Genomic DNA, 11,406 nt, shown 5'->3' with positions numbered 1-11,406 from the left:
GGGGGGGGGGGGGGGTTACTGTCTTTGAGCATAGGGCTGAAAATCTCTTGCTTTTCTGCAGAGCTTCTATATTGAAGTTTAATGAGGTGTACTGTGTAGCTTCCCTTCCTGACTCTTGGAGGTAAGCCTGAAAATCCTTGGACCTTTCTCAGGGAAAGGAATACTTTGGGAATGGGATAGCTACATTCAGATTAGGAGTGGGCTTCAGGAATTTCCGGGGATAATAAAGAACTGAAAAGGCAGGGAAGTCCATTTAGGAAAGTCCTCTATTGTATGAGATCTATAAGGTAGATAAAGGAGTGGGACTGAGTAACAAAAGGCTCTGAAAGCTTATTGTCCTGGGTTCTTGTGGGTTTCTAGAATCCAATTTTAGTCCCCCACCCTCTATTCTCCTCACAGTAAGCAGACCCTTTCCCATCCTGACTTCCAAGGGGCTAACATCCACACTTATTTTTTTGTTACTAGTGCTTTTAGATATATACAGTTTTGCCCTGCTATCAGACTGCCTGGGTTTCAAGCCAGCTCCTCCAGGATTGGGATCAAAGAAAGCAGATAGTGAATTAGTCCAGGATCAAGTGAGACAAGAGTAGATCAAGGTAACAAGGGATGCTGGGGTGCCAGTAAAAGCAAGGTAGAAATTATTCAGGCCAGTTAGAAATGGGCAAGTTGTTCACTTCAGAGCTTCAGTTCTATCACCTATAGAGTGGAGATAATGGAGTCTGTTTGGGCTTTTGGTTTGATTGTTTTGAGATAATGAATACATTGACATGTAGTTGTAAGAAACTACAGAGAGATTGCACATACCCTTGTTAGTTTCTCCTGATGGTTAACATCTTGCAAAACTGTAGTACAGCATCACAGCCAGGCCATTGACATTAACACCAAATTCTGAAGTGTCATCACTACAAGGGTCCCTCAGGCTATCTTTTTATAATCTCACCCTACCCTGCATTCTACTAACCTTAGTCTGTAACTACTAGCAATCTCACAGTTCATATTTGAAGGAGGTAATGAAATATGTTAGTGTACATATTTAAATTTGCCTAGAGAAAGCCTGAGAACAAGACTTATTTTCTCTCATCTAATAAGCTCAGTTTCCTTTCCCATTTCCCCAGTTCTGTTAATATTGTGGTCTTAATTGCTATGTTTTTACTCAAGCTTGAAAACTCCCAATTTCTTTATTCATTTACTAGTTTTTACATTCATCCATCTATCCATTTTTTCCTTGCAACATCTGAGTTTCTATCATGTGTAAGTCATCATTATTGCAACACATACAGTTGCAATAATGAAGATAATATCTACAATTTATTGAGCACATATTTTGTGCTAAATTCTTTAATTAAGTCTTATTCCATACAACATTGCTATGAGGTAGCATTATTTCCTCCTTTTTGCAAGTCAGATAACTGGGACTCAGAAAATTAAATAGCTTGCCCAGGTGAGGAAATACGGGAATCAAAGCTGTATCCAGGTCTGTCTCCAGAGCTCAGGCCTGTTGTCTCTTTCCTTGTGTCTGATCCATCACAGAGCCTTTGGTACTATATTTCAATTGGCCCCTTCTTCTCTCTTATAATATTTATTCAGATCCCACCAACAAGGTTCATTATTGCAACAGCCTCCTTACTGTAATCCTCTCTTTGCCAAGTTGCTTCTGTCTCCACTATATCCTGCATAAGCCATCGGTTTGATTTTTCCTTAAATAGTTTCACTATGCCACTCTACTGCTCAGGAGTAAGACCAGCTTCCTGTTGTTATTGGATCCAATCCATCTATCTCTGCCTGATGTTAAACTCCCTGCCTATCTATACTTACCTCCTGGTACATCTCTGTATTTATGTATTCAATAAATATTTGACTGTAGGAGCTAAGGATCATCGTATCATAAAAAAGAGAAGTTGTAGGCTCTGCTTCAGAAGGCTAATTGTTTGATAGACTCATCTAGAATTCTTCACTTCAGCTAAGCTAGTCTTCTTTTAATATTTCAAGCAGAATTATTTCAGTCTCTACTCATGTTTTGTTCACAGCTTACAGTGCTTTGTAGGCCTTTCCTTTCCACATAGCCAGCCCCTTTTCCACACACACACACACACACACACACAAAGTACTCCCCAAATCTCATATGTACCTCTTTTCTTTCTAGTTCACTTTTATCTGCAGTTTCTTATAATATTTATTATTTGTGCATTTAATTTTAAGGTTTATATACCATCTAGTATCCTGCCAGGTAATAATTCTTCATACTACTACAGTTTTGGTACTTTTTACAAAATACTTTTGTGCACTTAATCTTTTTTTTAAATATTTATTTTTTACTTATAGGTGGACACAGTGTCTTTATTTTACTTTATGTGGTGCTAAGAACCGAACCCAATGCCTCACACATGCTAGACGAGTGCTCCATCTCTAAGCCACAACCCCAACCCATGGCACTTAATTTCAATCCATATAACACTAATGTAGGTATGGCAGATATTTCCATTTTATAATAGAATAAAAGCTCCCAATAAGTTAGTGACTATATATAGATGTGTTATGAAGCTGTTCTTAGATCTGGGTGCTTCCAACTTTAAAAAAATATATATATTTTTTATTTAGTTGTCAGTGGACCTTTATTTATTTATATGTGATGCTGAGAATTGAACCCAGTGCCTCACACATGCTAGGCAAGCACTCTACCACTGAACTACAACTCCAGCCCCTGCTTCCAACTTTTTGAAGGCAGCATGGTCTGAAGAATGTACATGGCCTTGGAAGCCTAGATATGTATATGGGAACAGTGAAAGGCAGTAGAAAGCACAGAGGGCTCTGGGTCAGATTTTGGTTCCACTCCTGATCTTCTGTTTAACTTCAGGGAATTTGCTTAATTTTCTAAATCTGTTTCCTTATCAGTATCATCCCTGGTCTACCTATCTGTGGGGTCATTGCCATGTCCAACTATGATGATGATAATGTTCTTAACTAACTTTATTATTATTTTTTTGGGGGGGTACCAGGGATTGAACTCGGGGGCACTGAACCACTGAACCACATCCCAACCCTATTTTGTATTTTATTTAGAGATAAGGTCTCACTAAGTTGCTTAGCATCTCAGTTTTGCTGAGGCTGGTTTTGAACTGGTGATCCTCCTGCCTCAGCTTTCCGAGCTGCTGGGATTTCAGGTGTGCGCCACTGCCCCCAGCCCTTAACTAACTTTTATTGATCACTTATTAAATACCAGCCACTGTCCTAAAAATTTTATGTGGATTTTCTCAGCTAATCCTCACAATACCTCTCTGAAATATATTCTTTGATTGTTTCCACTTGACAGATGCAGAAATCGAGGCACAAAGATGCTAAATAACTAGACCAAACTTGGTATGGTGCATACCTGTAATCCCAGTAACTTTGGAGCTCAAGGCAGGACAATTCTGGAGGCCAGCCTGGGTAACTGTCTCGAAATAAAAAGAAAGGGGCTGTGGATGTAACTCAGTGGTAGAGTGCTCCTGGGTTCAATCCCCAGTACTATTAAAAAAAATTAAAGTAACTACACCAAGCTTATGATATAACCAGGAAAGCAACCTGAGTCCAAAAACAGTATACTTAACCATGTATCTATAAAATGTTTGAAGGTGCTCTGTAGACATAAGTACTGTAAACATGTGTGGTCCATGCTGTTGGGGCCTGCCTGGCTTTCCCCACCTGTGTAATAGTGACTGAAGGAAGGGGGTAACATGGAGATTTTTCAAGGAAGGAGAGAGATGGTTTCCTAGGGGTCTGGTCAGGATTGAAGATATGGAGAGGTGTTTGAGGGACCTGTTTCTTTCTCTTAGCTATCATTCTGTTGTTGAGCTATCTGGTCTATCTTTGAGAGTGGCGTAGGGGAAGTTACTGTTCTGCCAGTGAAGGAAGATAAGTATCCCTAAGCTCAGGGTATCTAGGTCCATATTGCAGCCAGGGGAGCCATAGATTAGATGAGAGACTCTTATTTTGTCTGTGTGGAGGCTTTAGGTAGCTGACCATTTTAAAATGTTACTTGATGCTTGTGAGCCTGCTGAGGTCTCATAGCCCAGGGGCAGGAGGGAAAGTGATAGTGAACGGGATACAGGCTAGGAGGAATTGTCAAGACTGCTTCCAACTCTAAGACAGTATATTCTAGAGGTGAATGCTGAGAGTCTGTGGGTGAGCCTGTCTTTGGTTCCTTGCCCCTCTTGTCTGGCCTAGGTGAAGCAGGGGAGCACTAGGACCCAGAGGCTTGCACTGTTCCTGACAAGTCTAGAGCAGCACTAGCGCAGAGTGAGACTCATCAGCTGGGAAGCAGGATTCGGTATCTCTGGGTTCAGGAATCCTCAGGCAGCAGAGGGGACTTGTTCCTCAGCCCCCATCACTGCCCCCACCCCTACCCCAGTAGGTGGTAGGCAGCTGAGTGAGGCCCATGGACTGGGGAGGGCTGTGCTTGACGGTTCCTGTGTCGGTCTATGAGGGCCCAGCGCCCTGACCCTCCTGCCTAGGTTTCTGCTTTTTTTCTCTGTCTTTGGCCAGCTGGGGGAGGGAGTAGAGGCCTGGTGAGCAGCATGGCCCAGAGCAAGAGGCATGTGTATAACCGGGTAAGTGGCCCTAATCTGGGATGGGCCCTGGGAGGGCTGCTGGAAAAGGCCTGGGTGTCTACGGACATCATTGCTGTGGGGGCTGGGAGATAGGCTGGAACTCAGCTGGAGGCACCCACAGACTGTTTCTAAGGAGCCCTTGAAGCCTGATGGTGGCAGACTGCACAGGCTTACCTAGAGTGGGGCCCTAATGGTTACTGGCAAGGCCTAACCTCTGACTCTACCTAGTACCCAGGTTAGGGGTTCCTGAGGGGGACCAGACTACCTTGGAGACTCAGAATGTGGTTGATGGGTCAGAAAGGCCTTAAAGTGAGGCCCTTCTTTAGAACTGCTTTGTTGTTTGTCACTTGCTTTCTCTTTCTTCTGTCTCAGATTGAATCTGTACCCACTGTTGTGTCCTCCTGATTCTGAGAGGCTTGTTGGGAGGTGCGGGGAGTCTCTGAGTTTGAGTCTGCCTTGATGTCACTGGCAGTTTCCTTTGTTATGAGATACACCTTGTTGTCCTAGGTGTAAGTTGGGGTCCTGAATCCCTTGGGAGCTCTGTCCCTGTCTTCCTGGATAAACTCTCTGGGGAAGGGAGTTAGAGAGTGACAGGCTGGGAAGTATCCTGATTCTTCTTGGATTCTGGCAGGGCTGTGTTCTGAAGCCAAGTGGTGGGTATCAGAAGAGAGCCCCGTGGAATCTTCAGGACTTTGGTGTAATTTCTTGCCTTGTGATATCTTTTGTTACAAGGCACCTGGTTCATGGAGCTGCTATTGCTAAAAATGGCTTAGGTGTGATTTTCTTCTAAACCATAGGCCAATTTGGGACCTAATTTAATGTTGTGTCTTGTCATCACGGGTATGTCAGAAGCTGAGAGCTTCCCAAGGACAGTATTTTAGTCTATTTCTTTGCTTTGCCCATCTGTGCCCATAAATCCATTTGAACCACTAGGCAGAGTCTGAACACAGAATGAGGGACAAATTTGAGGTACATTATTTACTTGGCCTATATTTTTCTTTTCATAACAAGATAGCATGGGGAAAGGATCTCCAGAGCTTGGGGTAGAGAGTAGACAACAGGATGCAGGCCATGAAGAAGGAAGTTGGATGGTTGAATGGGTTGCAGGTGAGGCATCAGAAGTTTCATAGTGGGTATGTGGATGGGAGTGAGAGGAATTAGATCAGGAAGAAGTGGTGATGACCTGGGGTCCTGAAAAGAGACACAGTTATGTGCCTCTGAAGGGGAGAGACCTGAGAGAGCCATTTGAATTCCAGAAGTGATGGAAGTGGAGAGGGAAGCAGGCTTCTATAGGGTCACCCACTCAACTCGGGCTCCTGAGTCAGGGCATTGGTTATAGGGAGCCTGGTCTAAACTGAGTGATTTGCTTGAGCTTAATTCCACTGTGCAGGGGCAGTGCTCTTGAGAAAGTAATCATATGGTGACATTCACAGATCTATCAATGAATTCTGATTTTATAAATTTTAAATATAAACTAAAAATTCTAGCAGATTCCAGAAGAATTTGGCTAACTCTTAGACATATCACTGACATTTTCAGAAGGGAAGTTTGGGGGCTAACCTCACCCCGAGAATGGAGCTCAAGAAAAAATTGTTTGTTGTTTGTTTGTTTTTAGTCCAGGATCTTGGCTGGGGCATTTCTTATGCATTAGGATGCCACCTTGGTCTGAGGCCTCTAACTCTGTGTGTGCCTTTTTTTTCAGACGCCCAGTGGCAGCAGGATGAGTGCAGAGGCAAGTGCCCGGCCTCTGCGGGTAGGATCCCGTGTGGAGGTGATTGGAAAAGGCCACAGAGGCACTGTGGCCTATGTTGGAGCCACACTCTTTGCCACTGGCAAATGGGTAGGCGTTATCCTGGATGAAGCAAAGGGCAAAAATGATGGAACTGTCCAAGGAAGGAAGTATTTCACTTGTGATGAAGGACATGGCATTTTTGTGCGGCAATCCCAGGTACTCCATCTGTGTGTGTGTGTGTGTGTGTGTGTGTGCAACATATATCTGTTGCATGTGCACTTGGTGTGGGCATAAGCCTCTGTTGGGAGAATGGGAGGTAACAGTGGAGGGAAGATTGGTGATCCGTCCTTAGGAAACTTGCCCTATACTATGGCTTGTTTGGGGACTGGGGAGGGGCCCATATTACAGTCATTCTTGGTCTGACTGTATTGAGTCTTCTGTGGTTTCAGATCCAGGTATTTGAAGATGGAGCAGATACTACTTCCCCAGAGACTCCTGATTCTTCTGCATCAAAAGTCCTCAAAAGAGGTAACAACCACCCACTTAAGCTGCCTCCTCATATCCAGAAGTCCCAGCTCTTTTCCTCTTTAACAAGGGGCCATAGTGAATACTGAAATTTTTCCATCACTACCATATTTCCTTGTTATATCTCCCCCTACCCCACCATGATATTCTCTGACCCAGCTCTATATACAAACACATGCTTTGTTTCTGTTTGCTTTCTACAGAGGGAGCTGAGACAGCTGCAAAGACTAGCAAACTGGTGAGTGGTTTGGGGGTGTGAGTAGAGAGTAGTATAGAGAAAGAGGGAGGGAGGGAGACCCAATCCCAGGCAGGTAGAAGCAATAGGTGAATTAGAATTGCAGCTTTCTAGTCTCTTCAACCTCCCTGGGAAGGAAGCTTTGTGGGTATGGGTTGCTACATTTGAGCTAGAGTAAAAGTGATAGCAGGGGAAAACTATTAGGTTCCAGAAGTACAGAGTCAAATGGAATTGAGCTAGTGGCGATAGAAAGGACAGATCTGACCTGTAGTGTAGCTAATTTTCTACCTTTTGGTACCCAGAGATGCCAAGATCTAAAGCATTTCAGAGTAGGATAAGGTAGAAGATAGAGGGAGAAGGAGTTGTCCTATTTATAAGAGGTAGTAAAGTGCCAGGTCCTCTGCCATTTACTTTCAGCTATGGACAGAAGAGTCATTCCTAGCTCCCCTCTGCCATTCTGCAGAGTGTTGTGGGTCCACCCACCTCTCTATGGAGTGGAACTCTAGCTTCTCTAGGACAGGGTGTGCATATCCTGGAAGCTGATCCTTGAGGGAACCCCTCTTCTCACCTAAGGCTTGATGTTGATCTGAGTCCACCTACCCCTTGCCTGTGTGTGCCTGATTGGTATTAATGCCTATTCCCAGAATGTCTGGCCAGCTAGCACAATGTGATGTCTATTCTCTAACTTTGCCCTTTCCTACTCCTCATGCAGCGGGGACTGAAGCCTAAGAAGGTGGTGTGTTTACTGTTTGTGCCTGAGTGGGTGGGGGCCATGAGCCCACTCTCCTGCTGTCCTGCATGTCCTTGGGCTGCTGCATGCATGTGTGTGTAACCTTGAGGCTGGGATGGCCAGAGGAAATGGCAGCCTTGGCTTCCAGAGTTCCTTTGAGGGGTGCAAGGACATCAGGCTCAGCATCTGGGCCCAAGCAAACATTCATTAGGGATGATTTCTCACTGCCCCAGAGTCCTAGTTAGAAATTCTGAGCATTTGACTTTAAATAATAGCAGCATGAAATAGTTTATTGGCTTACAGTAGGTTCTTAGCCAAATTCAGGGGTGGTAGGAGGATAGATTGGAAGAATAGGGCTGGGAAAAGTACCAGATAAATAGTTGTGCAAGGGAATGGGATTGTAGAGAATAGAGCACAGGAAGAGCAGTTGGAAAGCCTAGTCTTTATGGACCTTCCCTCTGATGTGTTGTGCCATGAATACCGACCCCAATCTGCCCCATCAATCTTTCTCTGTCTCTTCCTTCCTCTGGGGTGTGCCTAAAGCCCCACCCCTTGCAGGAGCTGAACTGTGTAACTTCTTTCCCCTCCACCATTTTTTTTTTTTTCCCCTCCACCAATTTTTAAACACTTAAATTGATGCCATGACCTCTTCCTCACACCAGCTCCTGCCTTGGGCCTGTGCCCAAGCTATGACCTGCACGTGCCTGAGCTGTATATACTGTGCTGGATATAAAATGCTGTGATTTCCTTGTCACCAAACTGCCTCAGGCCTTTCTGATATTGCATGGAGCACTACTAGATCAAGGCAGTGGGAAAGGAAAGGAAAACATCTCCTTTCTGACTCCTGGTGGGTGATGGGTCTTCGCTTTGGAGTCTTGCTATGGTAGAGACCACATACTGGTACTTGTTTTGGGTCCTGGGTCCTGACTTCAGGTGGAAATGGGGATATAAGGAAAATAATGTTTTAAAGGATGCTGGACCCATACTAGGATCAGAGAGACTTGGCTTTGTCCCTTGGTTATTGTCTCCTGATTGGGGGACCATTTTACCTCAGTCCCCTAAATAGAGAAGGGCATGAAACTGAGATCTAAGGAAGATTCTGGCTGTAACCTAACATGACCCTGGCAAGGGGCTAAGCATTGCCAAATCCTGGGAAGATGTGGCAAAGCCTTACCTAGACAGCTTGTACTAGGCTATAGTACCTTCTTTCCTCATAGTGGAAGGTATCAATCAAATAGTTGTGTGCCTCTTCTGTCTCCCACCCCACTCCCAGTCATCAGCCTCAGTGGTTCTCTCAAGGCAGGTTACTTAGTCAGGGTCCTTGCTTTCACTGCATGTGAAAGAACTAGAGATAGAACAAAAAAGTGCTTTAAGCGGGAGGAGAGAGGAGAACACAGATGCTTTCACAAAATATCTAACCTTTCTGGAAAGCCCTTCAGAGAAAGGCTTTAACCTGACTACAACCAAGGGACCATTGGAAAGGAGCCCAACACTGTCATTAGAGCTGCTGCTGCCCATATGGAATGTCACCTAGAGCTCTTTAATCATTCTATGTGCTCCTCAGAGCTTAAGACCAGTTCTGGAGGAGTGCTCTAGGTGTGTGTTCCTGGGAAACAAGGGTGTTGCCAGTGTGTATAAGAGAAGTAGACTCAATGGAGTAGTCAGGGGAGCAGAGTGCAATTTTGAGAGACTCATGGAGAAGGGAGGACCTCTGTCCCTGCCCACTGATGCCCTGGCTCCATAAAGTGCCATTTCTGGTATGGCCTCTGGCTTAGCGTTTTGGAGTAAGCCCTCTGGGGTGGAAGAGGGAGGGAAGGGCGGAGCCAGAACCTGTTCTTTGGGAGAAGCAGCAAGGCAGGCTCTGCGCAGGACTGTGTCCAGTCATGAGGAGAAGGCGGAGCCTGCAGGGCCCCGGGTGGTTGCTAGGTGACGGTGAAAAAGTGGCTCCACCCCCATGGAGCAGAGGAGGGTGGGTGCATGACGTCAGGTGGAGCTGGTGCTGCGGCCACTGAGGCTGCCATCAGCCTAAGCTGGCGAACTGGGCCAGGCGCTGCTCTGGTGCCTGCTGGAGCCTGGTTGTCCTACTGCGCACCTTCAGGGGCCTCTGTGTCTCAGCAGCAGCCATTTGGAGGCTAGGAAGCTGCCGGCTGGGGAAGCTAAGGCTGCATTGTTGGGATTTGATGCACTAATCTCCTGTCTCCGCCGCCTTTCCCTCTGTTCGGTCTCTTTCCCTCCCTCCCTCCCTCCCTTCGTCTGTCCTTCCTCCCTGTGTTTGTCTATCCTCCTCTGTCCCTCCTTCTCTTTCCTCTCCTTGCTTTCTTTGGTTTTCTGCAATGATGAGACAGGCACCGACAGCCCGAAAGGTACTCTTGCTTGCTCTGGTCCTGCTACCGGGTTGCCAGGGTGATGATGGCAGCAGGCAGCTGGGGTGGGGGTGGCGGCTGATTGACTTCATCTGTCTACCTGGTTGGGGGAGGAGGGTGAAGAAGAGGGAGGCAGAGGTGAGGTGTGTGTCACCACCGGGCCCCACCCCTGGGCATTTGCTTCTTACCCTGCCTGCTTTTGGCACTGACAGTCTGTGTTCCAGGCCTTGTACCCAGTGGCCTCACAGGCTTGGGCTTCATGTAGCCTCTACTACAAACAAGCTTTGGGAGAGTTTCCTGTGGTAGAAGCTAGAGAAGCAGACCCAGGTGTCTTGGTGCCTACTTACCTTCTCAGCCTTTGCTAGAATGACTCTTGGTTATTTTCCCAGTATCTCCTCTCCCGCAGGGTTTGTTTCAGGGGGCTTTAACAGGGCAGAATGGGGGCCTAGAATAGTTTTTGACCCACAGCTTTGGAAGCTTAGTCCAGGGTAAGAGGGGTAGGGATAGGTTCCTTGGGTTCAGAGTCTCTTGGAAACAGGGCCCAAGCCAAATGTTACCTTCTTTGCCACAGCAATGAGACGCTGAGCAGCAAGAATACCCATTGGTGTTAATCACCCATTTACAACTTTGCAATAGCCCAAAGGGTTTCTGGATTTGGTTTAGGACAATAGTTTCCCTGTGCTGCTGCCTACCCCCAGCTTTCTCTGTGCAGCTGGGTGGGGTTACTTTGCTGAGCTCTGGGCTTCTGCTAATGCAATATTCATAGTCCTGACACCTGAGCCCTCTGCCTTAGGGACATGGACTGCTGCAGGGTCTGGTCCTGGGGAGAGGGGGAGGGAAGACAGCAATGTTGTTCAGCCTTAGAGATCTGATCTCTTACTTTTGAGATTATATCACTCTTGTCATAGTGTGTGTATGGCGGTTGGGTTCCTAGGGAGTCCTCTACAGAGTCTATCAGTTGAAGAAAGAGCCTGACCTGGGAAAGTCCCTGCAGTAATATTTGGGCGGGGCTTCTGACTCTGGGCTGGAGTGGGAGAGATTGTGCACAGAAGGACTAGTCTCTGGAGACCTTCTCACCAGCTACTGCCTTTGGTCTCCTGTGGCTCAGCCTAGGACACAGGGACCTCTGGGATTTCCAGGGTGTCTGAAGGGGTGAGGCCTGCAAGGGTTGGGCAAAACTGGGAGCAGGAACCAAGAGGAATAGGAATTTTGGGTTTCTGGAATTTCTATGATTC

General features: G+C 46.2%; 1 protein-coding gene across 15 annotated transcripts in view; it reads left to right on the top strand.

The window, feature by feature from the left end:
* Dctn1 (dynactin subunit 1) overlaps positions 1 to 11,406 on the top strand; it is a 31,377-nt gene that overhangs the window by 7,162 nt on the left and 12,809 nt on the right. For 4 of the 15 annotated variants that reach the window (XM_048787386.1, XM_048787385.1, XM_048787384.1 and 1 more), the window contains 5 exons: positions 6,289 to 6,534; positions 6,768 to 6,846; positions 7,047 to 7,081; positions 7,791 to 7,814; positions 10,154 to 10,171. In XM_048787386.1, coding sequence (XP_048643343.1) covers positions 6,307 to 6,534; positions 6,768 to 6,846; positions 7,047 to 7,081; positions 7,791 to 7,814; positions 10,154 to 10,171 — 384 coding nt within the window. In that variant the 5' untranslated portion in view covers positions 6,289 to 6,306. Of the gene's footprint in view, positions 1 to 4,250; positions 4,587 to 5,673; positions 5,694 to 6,288; positions 6,535 to 6,767; positions 6,847 to 7,046; positions 7,082 to 7,790; positions 7,815 to 10,141; positions 10,172 to 11,406 lie in introns of those variants that run through there. The other 11 variants (XM_015499810.1, XM_048787390.1, XM_048787383.1 and 8 more) reach the window with 9 other exon arrangements.

This window comes from Marmota marmota, unplaced genomic scaffold (assembly GCF_001458135.2).
Source record: "Marmota marmota marmota unplaced genomic scaffold, marMar, whole genome shotgun sequence".
NCBI lineage: Eukaryota > Metazoa > Chordata > Mammalia > Rodentia > Sciuridae > Marmota > Marmota marmota.
The sequence above is the reverse complement of the archived record's forward strand: the minus strand, read 5'-3'. Positions and strand labels throughout refer to the sequence as shown.